At 28.6% G+C, this 18,627-nt stretch overlaps 4 protein-coding genes across 4 annotated transcripts; 3 read left to right on the top strand and 1 right to left on the bottom strand.

Annotated features, from left to right (window-relative positions):
* Positions 1-850: 850 nt before the first annotated feature.
* On the top strand, positions 851-3,378 carry OCT59_012438 (uncharacterized protein; the record flags this gene model as incomplete). The annotated part of the gene is made up of 6 exons (XM_066134466.1): positions 851-906; positions 977-1,299; positions 1,549-1,578; positions 1,649-2,028; positions 2,088-2,576; positions 2,644-3,378. The coding sequence occupies 6 exons, from the start codon at positions 851-853 to the stop codon at positions 3,376-3,378; spliced, it is 2,013 nt and encodes a 670-aa protein (XP_065989729.1).
* A 1,211-nt stretch (positions 3,379-4,589) lies between these two features.
* OCT59_012437 (uncharacterized protein) lies at positions 4,590-5,178 on the top strand (the record flags this gene model as incomplete). Its single annotated transcript, XM_066134465.1, has 4 exons — positions 4,590-4,617; positions 4,687-4,977; positions 5,051-5,068; positions 5,144-5,178. 4 exons carry the CDS (start codon positions 4,590-4,592, stop codon positions 5,176-5,178), a joined length of 372 nt encoding a protein of 123 aa, XP_065989728.1.
* Positions 5,179-9,133: 3,955 nt separating this feature from the next.
* OCT59_012436 (uncharacterized protein) lies at positions 9,134-11,330 on the bottom strand (the record flags this gene model as incomplete). Its single annotated transcript, XM_066134464.1, has 10 exons — positions 9,134-9,171; positions 9,249-9,293; positions 9,361-9,459; positions 9,529-9,636; positions 9,706-10,040; positions 10,127-10,134; positions 10,598-10,615; positions 10,689-10,925; positions 11,049-11,120; positions 11,268-11,330. The coding sequence occupies 10 exons, from the start codon at positions 11,328-11,330 to the stop codon at positions 9,134-9,136; spliced, it is 1,023 nt and encodes a 340-aa protein (XP_065989727.1).
* A 4,979-nt stretch (positions 11,331-16,309) lies between these two features.
* On the top strand, positions 16,310-17,644 carry OCT59_012435 (uncharacterized protein; the record flags this gene model as incomplete). Its single annotated transcript, XM_025315915.2, has 1 exon — positions 16,310-17,644. The coding sequence occupies one exon, from the start codon at positions 16,310-16,312 to the stop codon at positions 17,642-17,644; it is 1,335 nt and encodes a 444-aa protein (XP_025181845.2).
* Positions 17,645-18,627: the final 983 nt, after the last annotated feature.

The raw sequence follows: 18,627 nt of genomic DNA, 5'->3' as shown, positions 1-18,627 counted from the left end.
ATTTACGTGCAGCATCGTTTAATGAAAGAAAAATACGGTTAATGAAACTTATACTGAACCCTCCTAATTCCCCTTACATTTTTTTTTACCTTTCAGGCCTAGGTTCGTTTTTTTTGTTAATGTCTTTATCGGTGCGTCGCGACATTGGTCATGCTTAATGTTGTTTATATTTATAAATAACTGGCAGGTTAGGGTGGTCGGTTTTTCATGTTTGTTTGGGTATATTAGACTTTTAGTTTATTTTTTTTTCTCAATCTTTTTACAAAACTCCCGTCGTGTCTATATTTTAAAAATAAAATAAAATAAAATAAAATAAATTTCGTTTTCCATGTTTGAAACATATTTATTTAATGATGCTAAGACATAGGTTGATGATAATATTTGACCCAATCTATCAAATTAATAATCAAACTTTTTTATTAAATTAAAAATTAAAACAAATCTGATAACAATAAAAAATCACCCATTATACGATCATCATTATAAGTTTCTAACAAAAAAAAAATAGATATTAACTTTGTAAGCTCTGAGTCGCTTCCTTGTACGCGCAAATGCTCGGTTATAACCGAAATATTGATACCCATAAAGGCCATAATGTCTTGTCCAGAACATTAGTTTCGCCGATTCACGAAAAATTGGCCAGCATTAAGCATAATGCTGCCCGGTTCGGGATTTTCGGATTTTTGACATTCGGGATTTGTAGACCCGACAGTATTACTGACTCACAGTTCGTAGTATCTCTGACTCACAGTTCGTAGTATTACTGACTCACAGTTCGTAGTATTACTGACTCACAGTTCGTAGTAATTAGTTTATGAAAACACATATATATATATAATAAATAATCAAAATGTCAAATTATTCTTCGCTATTACAAACTAAATTCGAGGAAAATTCTCCAACATTGTATCTATAGTGTATTATACTGAAAAATTACCTTGTTGAACCTTGTTTTTAACTCGAATTGATTTATCAGATCTACCGACATTATGTTAGGCTGTATCATTTTAGGCGAAGAGAATGCGTTTCCTGTTGATTTCGATACAAATAAGACTATTGGGCATCTCAAAGGAGCCATCAAGGAGCAGGCAGGATTGGTCGAACCCGCACATAAACTGATATTATGGCGAGTTAACATTCCTGAAAATGAAAAATATGAGATACATGAGGGAATCAACATCAAAGAAATGTTCAGAGGTGAGAAATTGGTCAGCGACCTCAAAACTATTGGACAAGTTTTCAAAATACCTCCTCCCAGTGAGCACATCCACATCATTGTGGAGTTGCCCGCCACCACTGGTAAGTATCTCCAAATGGTTTACCTCTCGAACAAGAAATTCGTGTGTTATCTCACACCCTATAATTTTCTTTATTCGATTATGCTAATGAAGACCAAGATCGAAAAAAAAGCAAATTAACAGGTGTGTTTAGTCTTGATGAACAGAAACATCAATATTCTGTCTACCATTTAATAATACTACAAATGTTTTTCTTGTTTCGTTAAGTTGTGTCTTAATTAATAATATTGAATATTTTTTAATCATATAGATGTAAAGTTGTCATATACACCAAGACTAGGTATGACTACTTCAGTATATGTTTGCATTGTTTTCATATTAATCCATCCTAATATCTCACTCCTTTATAGGAGGCATTGGTGGAACTATGATCTTGGCAACTGAAGGAGAAAGAGTTGGTACTTATGAAGGAATCAACCTCAACAGTCCTGATATTTGCCATCGTGAGCAGACAATCCAAAAGCTTGTAGAGAAGATCAGTAAAGTAGGTTTTTTACTCGTTCGGTCTCCACCCATGTCTGGAAAGACCTCATTGGGCCAACTATTAGAACAACACCTAGTTAAAGATCCTAATATTCGAGTAATTCGAATCTCACTCTTATGGATGGGAATCCCTAGTGGAACCTGGACATTTGAGGAGGAGTTTGAGCGACTTATGAGCATAACTTGGAAAAAATTTCAAGATGAGTGTGGTCATATTCGGACTATATTTATTGTTGACGAAGTTCAGGTATGAAGATTATCTCCTTGTTTTAAATTAATATGGATTCTGACATTTCTGGATTTTAGATGCTTTATGTGCCTCAAGGTGAACACGAGACTGCTTCACGTCACAAGGGTAATGTCTTTTGGGAAACGGTGAAGCGGTGCCAGCAGATCAGTAACTTAAGTATTGTTGCCTTTGCTGCATATGGCTACAAGGGTGCATGGGATCTTTCGTCTGCAACTTACACAATAGATGTGTCACCTTTTATGATTCTTCCTGAAAACACATGGAGCATAGAAGACGTGCGCTTCACTGAGGAAGAATACAAAGATTATTTTTTACGCTTTTGCAGTACACATCTCAAAAATATGGAAGATGAGGATGATATTAACTATTTACAGGAATACGTGTGTAACACAACAGCTTGTCATCCTGGACTTGTCGCATTTTTCATGAATCATATTAGAGATCATTTCTCCCGGCAACTGAAATATGATGATACGTTGAAATTTGATAGTATTTTTTTGTACTTAAAGTCACATGGGTTTATGAGGGCAGTAGATGAGGCAAGTGTCTCAATTTCATTTTGCACCAGGAAAAAGGATTGTGTTATTGTACTTATTAATCCTATTATTGCAGGGCTTTCGTGGGTTTGCACATATTAAAAATCTTACTCCAGAGGAAGAAGAACTTTGTGATAGGGTATTCCGAGGACCCATTAATATCAGACAGTCATATAGCACATCAGGAAAAGAAAAAAGGCTAGTCAGGACAAACTTACTTAGTGAACAAGATGGTAAACTCGATTTTGCTTCACCCTACTTGCGCGCACTCTATCTGCAGCGGCGTTGGGGGAGCACCATTAGGCCAATAATTCCTCCTCAAGATTTCAAAAGCTTCCTCCGTGGAACCTTCACAAATATGAATGCTGAGGCTATACGAAATTCATATTGTGTTGGTACAGATGGTCAGCTTCTGGAGCGCGCTTGGCAAATGGAATTTTATCAGGCTGCTACTCAAGTCCTACCAGCTGACATATTCATTTCTCCTGATGTTGGAACATACTGGGGGTCAAGTGGATATATGGATTTCTTTGTGGGTGACGGCCGGAGTTGGGCAATTGAGTTACTACGGGATGGTGAAAAAGCATCTGACCACAAGAGTCGTATCAATAAAATCTATAAACCTATTAGGAAGATCAGCAAGGAATGGGCTATCATTGACATTCGACATCCTGGTCTTCCTAATAATAATCCAGAATATAGTGCTGATCATCATTGGATAAACGTATATTGCCAGGAGGGTTGGAAGTCTGTGATCATTGAAGATAAGGATGAGAAAGTTGAGGTTAAGCTCATGGGAGAGTATCTGTAGAAAGAAATCAAAGGAAAACACAAACAATGTTACAGTTAAAACCCTACTCCCTCAAAAATTTGTAGGCTTATTTCTACTGTAATTGTATTGGTTAACATAATTAAACAATTAATTAATAATCAATGACTTATAAGTTCTATGTAGTTATTTAAACAATGAAAATTTATATTTTGAGGGTTAACTTTTCTGTTATAAGGCAATAAACTTTCCATAAAAATATTTCCATTATCTTGTTAAAAAAGTCTCTTATAAAGCCTCTTTATTTATTTTCGTAATTAACGGATGAGACAACTGAATCTGACGCTCGAGACACTAAAATTTCAGAAGGTTTAGCATATATGACATAACGGATTTAAATGGAGGATAAATAAAATGATTAGCAAATTGTACCGTTTGAGATTAGTCTGTGATAATGAGATGCTTAAAACTGATGCGTATGTAAGAAGCTAGGAATTTATATGTTATGGATAGTAAGATTAGCAAATATTATCGTAAATCTTTTATTGGAAGGAATACTTATAAATTAACTTATTTAATAACAAAATCATTATGTAAAATGTTTTTAACAAAAAATATAACCGATCCTTCTTATAATTTACAATCATTTAAAATAGATAAATATTTTATAGATATTTTTCCTAATATTGAATTATTTACAAAATTTTATCCTGGTTTGACGAATTGTCTAAAATTTTAAGGAGTATTTAATTACGTCATTATTGCTTCTATAATTTGCATCAACTTCTATAGGAAAAAACACATGCATATTCAGGTTTCACAACGTCGTTTATCAGGATCTATAAAAGATCGAAATGATTTGATTATAGGGTTATTTATTACGACTACAGCAGGCTAGTGAGTACGGTTACGTTATTTGTCACACTATGTACTCACGTACTCACTAACATGTGATTACTGCGCCATTGCCTTATATAGTAATCCGCAGCAACACGTGATCATGACACTTGCCTTATATAGTAATTCCGCAGCAAGTCACGTGGTAATGAGTACGTGAGTACGACACGTAATCACACGTAGTCGTACTCACTAGCCTGCTGTAGTCGTAATAAATAACAATTTACCGAAATGATTTGGTACTCCTGATATTTTTTTATTTCGCTTGATTTGTTTATATATATTGAATTTATCTCTTATTACCGTTGAAAATCGTTCATCAATAAACAATAACAAAAAAAAAAAAAAGAAAGAGAATGTCAACAGGGAACTCGCAAGTTAAAGGTATTAGAAATGTTTTTGTATTTTATATTTTATTTGATATTTATCTTATCATTTCTTATCTATTTCAAGCTAAGACTCCAGCTAAGACTCTAGCCAAAACTCCAGCCAAAACTCCAGCTGAAGTCTGGGTCTTATCGGTGTTTTTTTCTCCGTATAAAGCTGTTGAATATTCATTTGAATCTTGCTGCTTTGCCTCCAAAAAACTAGCTCAAGAAGCAATGAGAATAGAAGCACGACGTCTATACAAAAATTCAGATATTATTCAAGAAGCTGAAGACAAATACTATAGAGAGTACGAAGCGGAAATACACTTTGGCGAAAGCGAAGATGAATCTGATTATAGGAGAGAGTTTGGTTATTGTAAAATTAAATCTGCCAAATTGGAAGAAAAAAAAAGTGGGGATGAAGTACCTTCAAGTACAAATGAAGATAGCGATAAATATTGAACAAGGTATTAATGAACATTTTCCAGTTCACTCTCTTATGCCTTGATTAATAATTAATTGTCAATTTGGTTTCTTTTTAGCTTACATACGTAAAATTTTACAGCATAGTTGCTAAAGTTGCTCAGTTTCGCAATATTCACGTTTATAAAGTAATATTATAACAAAGAAAATATTGTAATTATAAATTTCTTACTAAAATAAAGCTCGCTCAATTATAAATCACCGGTTAATATAATCACATATTCAATTACAAATTCAAAACAATGAGACAATTAATATGAAAAACAAATAAACTATATGTATAAATGTGAATTTTCCTTTGACTTTAATTCTAGAATTTATTTTCCCAAATTCATATCATTAGACTTCATGATAGCCTTTTAATAATTCTATTCATAGTATGATGCTTAAGTATCAACGATCATAATGGATAATGTTTTAGAATTCTGTCCCGGTAATCTTTTTTTTTATCAAATATACAAAAATTATATATACCAGTAACATAATTTTTTTGTTAATGCGTAATTAGGGATTCCATCAATTAAATCTTTCATTATATTGCATCATAATATTATTAAATATTCCTTTCTACAAGATTTATGTCAGCTTAAACGATCATAAAACTATTGGAAGCAAGCAATGATAGAAGATAATTATGTCATTTTTGAAATATATTTTGAGAAATTTTTGTTTTCACTCATTTAGAATTTAGTAAAACTAACGGTCTTACGACATTTTTTCTTTTTATTTGGACTTTTTGTCAACCTACGAAAAAAATTTTGGTTGTTCAAAGAAGAACAATGCTTCTTGCATTCAACTACGATTTTCAGAGTCTAACAATTATGATATCATGACGGAAATGAAGGTGTGGAATTAATTTATGAACGTAAATATAATGAGATTTGTTACTAAACTTTATTAAATGTTAAATGTTTACTTTATAAAGATAGCAAAAATTTTATCGATCGAGATGAAAATGACGAGTTTGAAAAATATTAAGTACAGTATCTAAGAAATATGTACATGCATATTTGAATATAAGTTAATTGGATATTAAAATTAAACCTTTTTTTTTGTGTACAATGTCTAAATTCGAGATTTTTTTTTTAGATGCGACAAAGTGTGGAGTGATGTCTCACAGAGTGATTTTTTTGAGCCAAATCCGCCCATATGATGCAGAACTCGGTAGAATATATGCCGAAATTAATAATAAACTTACTGCAGAAATCGGAAAAATTAAGGCACATCTTAACAAAAGAGGCGCAGAAAATCTTATCGATGGTTAATAACATAACCGTGAGACTTAATACCATCGAAGAGGCCTGCCGTAATGATTCACCGCAATTAATGCTTCCATTGAAAATCTCCAAAATGAAATGATTCGTCAATATGCTGTTGCCCGAAGAATTCAGCCAGTCGAAACTGATCAGCTGAGCATGGCTAGCCAATCAGAAACATCAAGATAGTCACATGCAAATTCGTCAGGAAGTTCTGGTAAGCAATCCAGAATTTATTCCATATATGTATCCATAATTTATAATTCTATAATTCGCTATATTTGCAGATTCCGGTCCAATAACATTCAGAGGTATTAGCCTAACTGTCTGGACCTGATTCAAACAACTTTTCGATCAAATAAGGGATGAAAAACAACTTAATACAGCAGAGGAGATGTGCCTTCTCGTCGCAATGGAAATTCATGAACTTGGAGGGAAAATCAAAAAGAATACGATTCAGGAGTTTTTTGAGAGAAATATCACGAAGAGGGGTGGTTGGGCATATTCCTCCCTTGAAACACTCGCTATCCGCTTTATTATTTCGCTTTGCATAGCAACTGGTTCCTTTCTTATAATATTACTTTATGGAAAATAAAAAAGCTTTACTTTGATTTTTAAACGTGTGTGCTTTCGAGTGATTTTATAGAGCAAAAAATGAATACATCGATTCTTTATTATTTATGAAATAAAGCGTTACCGAAGCATTTATGTAATAGTAAGGTTATGTATCTTTAAATATCCATAACTATAGATAGACGTATTGAATCATGATAATTTTATAGTTGCTAGAAAGAACGTTATTTTCTCTTTCAGAAAAATCAAAGATTGTTCAAATTGAATCACAGGAAACTTAGCTATTAATTTTTAAGAGAATGATAATTAATTATCTATATTTTTCATAATTTCTCATTATTCTATAATTTAATCTGGATGATTTATATATTGTAAGAATGGGCACAGTTTATTTTTACTGGTAGTTGAACTGTAAAATTTTTTATTTATTATAAATGTTGTAAATTTATGAAAAATAAAGTTTTCTTTTTTTCGTCCGCGTAATTTCTTATATCACGTAAAATCGATAATTTGCAATTTATTGGCTGATCAATATTGAAATTGAACCAATCAATGGGATTTTTATCCATGCTCAGTTTCATTTAATTACAGAAGATTTTATTTAAATAACTAAAATAGTTCAAAGTTATAAAAGTTTATAATGTATTAAAGTGATTGCCTTAAATTATCATCACTTCTAAGATATAAGATAAAAAGAAAATAAATAAATAAATATTATTATTTAATTTTGTTAATGCTAAAATCTTAATAAAATTCTGGTAAACATTATAAATTTTTCTGTATGATGAAATTTAGGTTTGTTGAAAGCAACGTTAAAATCAATGTAATGTATCTGACTTAATTCTTTTTTTTTTGATTACGTTTAAAATAATGTTTATATAATATTACTAGACTTTGATTCTTCTGGACCATTTGTTATTTATTATACAGTACATGATAATATTGAATTGTTGCAAATGTCGATCAAATAAATTTTTTTATCTAGCGACAGGGTTCGTTTTTTCCACTTTTATTTAAATCCTTGTATTTAAAGAGCTTTCCATAAATTAGTTTTAATATCCAGGAGGATTTGGTAATTTTTGAAATTTTGCAGGACCTACAGGGTCTAATGGACCATGGTAGCAACAACGGTATCAACAGCGAGAATCGAGTTAAGAAAAAATAGAAAGAAACGTGATTTTAGGATTTGGTTAGCATTAAATTTGACCGAAATATATGAAATCTTAATTCCTGTCAGAATCAGACTCAAATTAATATTAATAAATTTTAAAAGTGTAATAATGAAAACGTTGAACTACTTTCTTGTCAACACTTAACACAGTTGATAGATATTTTACTGATATGTTACAATTTCATGAGGTCACAAAGGTAATAAACGATGATATCAACATAAAATCGTTTTAATAAATCTTTTTGCAAAGGAGTACACGAAAAATAATTTATTATAGAAATTCGATTCCGGCTTATTTATAATGTAGCATGAATATTGCAAACAAAGTATTGTTTATTGAAGCTAGAAAACATTTTCTGTATATTATGGACATTTTTATTATTTTCTTCTTTGATATCGATATGTTTTATCGAATAAGGACTTTTCGCTAGTAGACCAAAAAAAAAAATTTAACTAAATAACAATTTCAACAAAATATGTAAACTTTTCCAAATATAAAATTTTTAAAGGTATATTAAAAAAAATTGTCAGAATTAAATTGAGATAATACAGTATTTATATAGAATTAGTATTATTGAAGCACTATTAGTAAATTTATGGATTACTAGTTTTTTATGTAAATTCGGTCTTAATAGATAAATTATAAGATAATATAATTATAGACATTTTATTACAGATTTCATTAAGAACAAAACTAAATTATATTTTGATTTTAAAAAAATTTTTTATTTAATTGATGAATAGAGTAAATATAAAATAAATGAATAAATACATACAAGTTAATCAATAAGGCTAGTATAATTTAAAAGTTTATCTATCATTATTTCTATTCCTACTTCTATTCTTCCAATTTATATAACTTTATCAAACTAATTAAAAATAGTAATCCGCTAATAAAAAACAAGACCGTTTTTTAAACTATATTATAGTATAAATTTGTTACATTTCCGCTGAAGATTAATGATAATTAAAATTTTAAACTATAATAGCGAAAAAAAAATAAAAATTTAAAAATTTAATAACTAAAATAGCAAAGGATTATAATTGGTCTAAATTTTTTCTTTGCCTTTTGATTTTCTATCCTGGTCTAAAAAAATAAACAAATAAAATAAGTATATTATACAATAGACTAGTTTTTTTTATACATATCTAAAGAATAGTTACCATCTTTACTAGTGTTCAATTGATAAATATCAATTTGTAGTGATTCTATTTAATGGAAAAAAATTAGTGTTTTTTTTAAGTAACAATCTAAATATTTTTTATTAATCAATACCTGCTGAAGAATTCATACTAATAATATTATCATTTTTTTCGTAAGAATCATCAGAATTATCTGGTTCAGGAGACTGTAAAATATCAATTTGTAAGGATTCTATTTAATGAATTAAAAATTTATTAATAATTTATAATTGATTTTATTAATTTTTTTTAGAAAGTATACCTGAAGGTTTCATTTTAATATTATCATTCTTTTCATAATTATCATCAGAATTTTTTAGTTCAAAAGAATTACTAATTTTCAATTGAGAAATATCAATTTGTAAGGATTCTATTAAAAAATTAAACCTTATCAGTATTTTTTACAATTAATATAAAATCTTTTTCTACTAATAAATACCTGAAAATTTCATGCTAATTATATTACCGTTTTCTTCATAATAATCATCAGAATTTTTTGGCTCAGGAAGATTACTAAAATCAAGTAATCTACTGGTATAAACAGCTTCTGAATGTGTTACATAAGATGTTCCTAAATTTGTCGAAGTTATACTGCTATTTGATGAACTTTTGTTTATTTCATCTACTTCCATAATTTGCTTTCGCATACTTGTATAATTATTACTACTACTAATATCATATACTATCAAACCTTGTGATTCACTAAGCCATTGATTTAAAGTTTTTTTAATTTCTGCTGCATTTGGTCGATTTGATTGATTTGCATCCAAGCATCTTTTAATTAAATGCACAATCAATTGGGGTACTTTAATATTAAACCTTGGTCGAAGTCCTTTACAAATATTCGCTGCTAAATTTACATCATGACCTACATCATAATATGGAAGTAATCCAGAAATTACTTCATACATTATTATACCAAAACTATAAATATCTGCAGCTTTGGTATAATTTCGTCCACGTAAAATTTCAGGCGCAATATAAGGTAAAATACCATATATTTTGCTTTTTGCATTTTCCGATGTATTACAATCAGCAGGTTTACATAATCCCATATCAGTTATACAAGTGAGATTTTTGAGCCTTAATATATTACCAGTATGCAAGTCTCTATGAATTAATTCTATTTCATGAATATCATTAAGTCCATGTGCAATGCTATGCAAATAATTAATTTTATCAGTCCAACTCAATTCACCATAATTTGTGTTTAAATAATTTCGTAAACTTCCATTTTCTGCATAATCTAAAATCATAATATAATTTTCCGTTTCTGGGTCTTGAGTTATTCCATAAAGTTTAATCATGATAGGGCATTTATGCAAATTTACTTTATGATGTAGTGTAATCTATAAATATTATAAATAACTGAAGTATTAATACTTAAATTAAATATTTACTAAGAATAGTTAAATAGCTTACCTCATTCATAAATTCCAATGTAACATTTCTTGAATTATTTAAACTTTTTAGAGCTACAACCATGTTTTGATTCCTTTTCCAATTTTGTTTATAATCATTCCATTCATATATATTACCATCAAACCATTTTGCTTTATATACTTTTCCAAACCCACCTTTTGCAATACATTTAATATCACGAAATCTATCATAAGGTATCCATTCTAGTGCTTCTCCTATATCACTATGAGCTGATAACTGAGTATCTTGAATGAATTTATCAATATCATTATTACCACTGGTCCAATTTTTAAAATTTCGTTGAAAATAGATTGAATTACACACTTTATTACATTTTTCACATTTTTTTACAAAAACTACCATATAGTTCTTGGTTTCTGGATCTTGAGTTATTCCATAAACTTCATAGGATACTGCAATTGATACTGCAATCTACAATATATTAGAGTTAGGGATATTAGTAGAAATAAAATTTCAACTTTTTGCTATTTAAACAACTGGCAATTTTTTCATCAGATAGCACAGTATAATGTGATTAATTTATATTACAATTCGAAACTTTTAATAAATTTATTATACCTTATTTATAAGTTTTAATGTAATACTTGCTGGATCATTTAAAATTCTCAAAATTACAAGCATATTTTGATCTTTTCTTATCCAATTTTGATTTTCATTATTCCATTCATTTAGGAGTCCATCAATCCAATTTGCTCTGTACATTTTGCCAAACTCATCATCTTCTGCAATATACTTAACATCATAAAATCTATCATAAGGTATCCATTCTAATGCATTTTTTACCTCATAATAATTATGAACTGACAGCTGAGTATCTTGAATAAATTTATCAATATTATCATTACCACTAGTCCAATTTATAAAATTTCGTTGAAAATGTATTGAATCACACACTTTATTACATTTTTCGCATATATCTATTAAAACTACCATATAGTTCTTGGTTTCTGGATTTTGAGTTATTCCATAAATTTTATAGGATACTGCAATTGATACTGCAATCTACAATATATTAGAGTTAGGGATATTAGTAGAAATAAAATTTCAACTTTTTGCTATTTAAACAACTGGCAATTTATTTCATCAGATAGCGCAGTATAATGTGATTAATTTATATTTACAATTCGAAACTTTAAACTTTTAATAAATTTATTATACCTTATTTATAAGTTTTAATGTAATACTTGCTGGATTATTTAAAATTCTCAGAAATACAAGCATATTTTGATCTTTTCTTTCCCAATGAACATAATTCTTCCGAACATATATACATCCATCAATCCAATTTGCTCTGTACACCTTGCCAAACTTATCATCTTCTGCAATATATTTAACATCATGAAGTCTATGATAAGGTATCCATTCTAATGCATTTTTTACCTCATAATAATTATGAACTGACAGCTGAATATCTTGAATAAATTTATCAATATCAACATTACCACTAGTCCAATATTTAAAATCTTGTTGAAAATGTATTGAATTACACACTTCATCACATTTTTCACATATATCATTCAAAACTACCATATATTTCTTGGTTTCTGGATCTTGAGTTATTCCATAAACTTTATACTACAATATATTAAAGTAGAAATATCAGCAAAAGTAAAATATATATCTATTTGTTTTTAAATCAACTGGCAATTTTTTTTCACAAAATAGCACAGTACAATTACATTAATTCACAAAAAAATGAAACTTATAATAAATTCATTATACCTTATTTATAAATTTTAATGTAATACTTGCTGGATTATATAAAATTTTCAGAATTACAAATATATATTTACCATCAATCCAATTTGCTCTGTACTTATTATCTTTTGTAATATATTTAATACTATGCAATCTATTATATGGTATCCATTCTAATGCTTCATCTGCATCATCATGAGCTGACAGCTGAGTATCTTGAATAAATTTATCAATATCATCATTACCACTAGTCCAATGTATAAATCTATTTTGAAGATAAATTGCATTACACACTTTATTACATTTTTCACATATATTTTCCAAAACAACCATATAGTTCTTGGTTTCTGGATTTTGAGTTATTCCATAAACTTTAAAAGATACTGCAATCTATAATGTATTTAAAATTAGAAATATTAGTAAAAATAAAAATTTCAACTATTTGTTTTTTAAACATCTGGCAATTTTTTTTTTTTTCACAAATGATACAATTAATTTATATTACAATTCACTAAAAAAATGAAACTTTAATAAATTTATTATACCTTATTTATAAGTTTTAATGTAATACTTGCTGGATTATTTAAAATTTTCAGAATTACAAACATATTTTGATCTTTTCTTTTCCAATTTCCACCACCTATATGTCCATCAGTCCAATTTGCTCTGTACACTTTGCCAAACTCATCATCTTCTGCAATATATTTAACATCATAAAGTCTATCATAAGGTATCCATTCTAATGCATTTTCTACCTCATAATAATTATGAACTGACAGCTGAGTATCTTGAATAAATTCATCAATATCATTATTACCACTAGTCCAATGTATGAATCTATTTTGAAAATGAATTGCAATACACACTTTATTACATTTTTCACATATATTTTCCAAAACTACCATATAGTTCTTGGTTTCTGAATTTTGAGTTATTCCATAAACTTTAGAAAATACTGCAATCTATAATGTATTTAAAGTTAGAAATATTAGTAAAAATTAAAATTTCAACTATTTGCTTTTTAAGCATTTGGCAATTTTTTTTCATAAATGGTACGATTAATTTATATTAAAATTCACAAAAAAATGAAACTTTTAATAAATTTACTATACCTTATTTATAAGTTTTAATGTAATACTTGCTGGATTATTTAAAATTTTCAGAATTACAAACATATTTTGATCTTTTCTTATCCAATTTTGGTTATCATTCCAAATCTCAATCCTATAATTATCACTACCTATACGCCCATCAGTCCAATTTGCTCTATACACTTTACCAACCTTATTATCTTCTGTAATATATTTAATATCATACAATCTATTATAAGGTATCCATTCTAATGCATTTTTTACCTCATAATAATTATGAACTGACAGCTGAGTATCTTGAATAAATTTATTAATATCATCATTACCACTAGTCCAATTTTTAAAATTTCGTTGAAAATGTATTGAATTACACACTTTATTACATTTTTCACATGTATCTTTTAAAACTACCATATAGTTCTTGGTTTCTGGATTTTGAGTTATTCCATAAACTTTAGAAGATACTGCAATCTACAATATATTAAAGTAGAAATATCAGCAAAAGTAAAATTTTCATTATTTGTTTTTAAATCAACTGGCGATTTTTTTTCACAAAATATCACAGTACAATTGCATTAATTCACGAAAAAATGAAACTTTTAATAATTAATTATACCTTATTTATAAGTTTTAATGTAATACTTGCTGGATTATTTAAAATTTTCAGAATTACAAACATATTTTGATCTTTTCTTATCCAATTTTGAACATAATTATTCCGACTACTAGTATATATATATCCATCAATCCAATTTGCTCTATACACTTTACCAAACTTATTATCTTCTGCAATATAATTAACATTATAAAGTCTATCATAAGATATCCATTCTAATGCTTCATTTGCATTATCATGATCTAATAGCTGGATATCTTGAATAAATTTATCAATATCATTATTACCACTAGTCCAATTTTCAAAATTTCGTTGAAAACACATTGAATTACATGTAGCATAGCATATTCCACATTTATTGATATTCGAAACCACCATATAGTTCTTGGTTTCTGGATCTTGAGTTATTCCAAAAACTTTATGAGGCACTGCAATCTATAATATATTAAAGTTAGAAATATTAGTAAAAATAAAATTTTAACTAGTTTTTAAACAATTGGCTTTTTTTTCACAAAATGCACAGTACAATGTAATTAATTTATATTATAATTCATAAAATGAAAATTTATTATACCTTATTTATAAATTCTAATGTAATGCTTGATGGATTATCTATAATTTTCAGAATTACAAATATATTTTGATCTTCTCTTCCCCAATTTTGATTTTCATGATCCCATATATCTATATATCCATCAATCCAATTTGCTCTATACACTTTACCAAATTTATTATCTTCTGTAATATATTTGATATCATAAAGTTTATCATAAGGTATCCATTCTAAAGCATTATGTAACTTATAATAATTATGCTCTAATAGCTGGGTATCTTGAATAAATTTATCAATATTATTATTACCACTAGTCCAATTTTTAAAATTTCGTTTAAACCGTTTTGCATTACATTCATAATCACAATCACAATCATATGAATTAATCAGCATTTTACTTTTGATAAAAGAATCTGTTGAGAGTTTTTTTCAAATAAAATTCATACATGTAAAAGGAAGAAATTAAAAAAAAATTTTTAGTAAGAAAAAAAAATTTCACCCGATGCTTTATAAATGAAAGAACAATATTTATGCATAATTATGTATTGCTGATCAATCAGTGATTTGTGTGATGTGGGCTGAATTTTTTTATAAAAATTATTTGCAATCATATTCAATTTAAATACGTGAATTTTTTTAAAATAACACGAATATTAAGAAAATTGGTGAAACTTTTTAAGCTAAAACATATGTTCATTATTATATACATAGATACTTATGCTTATAAAGTTATAAGCTAATACTATTATAAATATCTGTTCTGTCAAAGTGTCAATGATATATAAGAACAATACTTATGCATAATTATGTGTATTGCTTATCAATCATATTATTTTAAGAAAATTATGATTTATCGCATATGCGATTTATCGCTATACCCATTTGTCATGAGCATAGCGGACATGCTCATATCACCTTGCCGATCATTTGCTGATCACTAATTCCGGATTTTAAAAACTTATTGCAAAATCACAAATATTTTTCAAATTTTGTGGCAAAAAAATAATGGAAATCTAAGTAAAAACACTAAATTATCATATGACTTTAATTATGTAATTATTAGACAATTTTTAATAATATCATAAAAATATTATTTGTATATGGTAATTCACTAATTATTGCCGATCATCAGACAAAAATTGAAGTGCGAAGATGAATATGTGAGTGCGAAACTTAAGAATTTGCACAAATATTCTTTATATTATGTAGAATCTATAAAAAAAATAATGCAGTGATCTGATTCATAATGCAGGTTTTTATTAGTAACATAATTAGTGAATAATTTCGTAAAATGAATAAATATATGCCAAATACTAATAAAATCTAATGAAATTTAATACACAATAAATTAAAACTAAATTTAAGTTATTTGTGAAATTTGAACATATTAATTATTATGTAAATTTTTTTAGCAACGGTATTTATATTATGTGATAATTGAAAAATGATCGGCAAATGATCGACAAATGATCAGTCAGTATTGTGATAAAATAGGGATGTCCGCTATGCTTTTGTCATGTGATTCGATTAGTTTAATTATGTAATAGTCATGGGAATTGCGTAATCATTTTATTGGAATAAAAAACTCTTTCTTAAAAAAATTTTTTTCAAAAAATACTAAGAAAAAATTTACATATAAGAAATGGGTAAAAGTAATAAAAAGAAATCTTCACAACAGTCTATACCCGTACAAGAGTTCGTCGACTCCTTCACCAACTCGTTCGCTTCTTTATTAGGGGACATAATATTTGATTACTTACAGTGTGGTGATGTAGAGTCTGAATTTTATAAGACTGCAACTGCTAAACTCGTTCCAAAAGGCGACATAGTCACAGAGCGGTCTATACTGGATAATGTAAGAGTTACTAAACAGTTTACGAGAACCTTAAATCAAGCGATAATCTCAGGAGCTCGCTGCAAAGCTCGACAAACACTGGATAGTTTAAGCTCACGTTACCAAAATGCTCTTCCTTCACTCGTTCAAAGCGCTGTTGAGGCGCAGCTAAAAAAAAAGGAGAAGAAGGTCGGCAAACAAAAAGCGCCTGTATCAGATGATGCAGACGCCAATCTTGTGATCGACGAATCCATGAACATAGATGACAATGTAGATCCGGATACAACCGCGTCCCAACCAAATCAGGAAGGTTCATCCAATGTTGATCAATCATCTACATCTATATCCAAGCCGATTGGTTCTCAGATTCCGAAAAATGTAACATCTTCGGAATCACAAATTACAAAAGGCAAGATCACTAAGATGACTATTAATAACAATGTAATACATAATTCGCAAAAAGGTCAAGTGCGAACTATTATGATTTACGATATACCTGCGGCCTGGTCACATGATGCAATCCTGGAACATCTAAAATCATGGGGCCAAGTATTGGAAATATCCTTTAAGACACAACACAAGTATCAGTCCGTTTGGACAAAAATGATACTCAAACCAACTACAGACACGGACTTCGTTATGAGAACGTGGCAACAAAAATTAGGTGATGGTCTTGTCCGCTGGTATCCTGGACATTGGAAATTAAGAGAACGTAAGGCTCGGGAACGTTTTCAAGTAAAATTTTCTCTTCCGGAAGACTGGAAGTCTAATCCGTTGGCATTCAGTTATCACGAAAATCAATCCTTCGAACATATATTGAGTCATGAATTGAAGGGTCGTGCTTTTATTCATTTAAAGGTACATGGGAAACATCAGTTGATCGCTTACTTTGAGACACACGAACACCTACTTAGATGTATGGAATTTAGCCATCATTGGAAGCCGACCATCTCAACTCCTCCCACAAAAAAAATTCCTCCAAAGTCCAATAAGGACAAAAAGACTTATTCACAACAAAGTAAAGGGAAGAATCTGGGCAAATCACTCAGTTCCTCGACTCGTTCGCGCAACAAATCCAACACTCAACAAAAGACTGATGACATGCGTCCTTTACTCTTAAAACTCCTAAACCTTTTGGTGTGAGGTCGTGAATAATCAAATCCTAAATAGCATAGAATAAGTGGCTTTAACTGTATTACTGTCATAACATTTTTTTTTTAGGCGAAATCAGTGGCGCTTATTTCTTTTGTAGGACCCATGAATGAAGTTAATTGGTGTTTAAGGTGATTTAGGTGGTTCGGTAGGAAGGTGTTTTATTTTTTTTTTTCCGTTCTTCTATTCTATTTTTCTTTTTTCTCGGTGTCTTTGGTTTTTTTTTAGCTCCCGCTTTTTTTCCACCCCCTTTTACTAGTCATATTCCTGGTCCCAGTGCGTTTTTTTTATTATTCATTTTATTTTTTTTAATTATGGGCTGTAGCGTAGTTTTCCTGCCTGTATGAGTGCCCAAACTTAGATAGGTCCCGTAGGGGATGTAAATTGTTAAATCATTCAATTTTTAGTTTTATTTTATAATTCTATTCTTTGTAATTAACATCTACTATCTTCGATAATAAAATAAAGTAATCATTTTATTGTAATGATGTAAATTAAACTATAATCATGTGAATTATACTTTTAATAAACTTTCGTAGATCAGTATTTCCCACAACTTCAACTTCTCACTCTCGAAAGTCAAAATGTTTTCATTTTAATAATAGCGATAAAGCGATAAACCAATCACATGATAATAGTCTAAACACGTGACATTTGAGGACTAGCGATATATCGCCTCGCCGTAGCGATAAAAAAAGTCCATTATTAAAAATAAAAAAATAAACAAAAATTTAAAAAAAACTGATTAATAAGATTAAGATAATTAAGAAACCCATGATAAAATGCGCATTTTTATTTTACTAGCAAACAATTTATTTGTAATATCCATTAAAAAAATAATAATTAATTTTATAAATTTATTAAAATTGTAATTCAATAAAAAATTTTCCAATAAATTTCAATAAATTTTTTTATAAAAAAAAAAGATCTCTAATGAAATTCTTTATTAAAAAAAAAAATTTCAATCCAAAATT

The sequence above is a fragment of the Rhizophagus irregularis genome, chromosome 2, assembly GCF_026210795.1.
Source record: "Rhizophagus irregularis chromosome 2, complete sequence".
Taxonomy (NCBI): domain Eukaryota; kingdom Fungi; phylum Glomeromycota; class Glomeromycetes; order Glomerales; family Glomeraceae; genus Rhizophagus; species Rhizophagus irregularis.
This window is presented reverse-complemented; position numbering and strand designations above follow the sequence as displayed.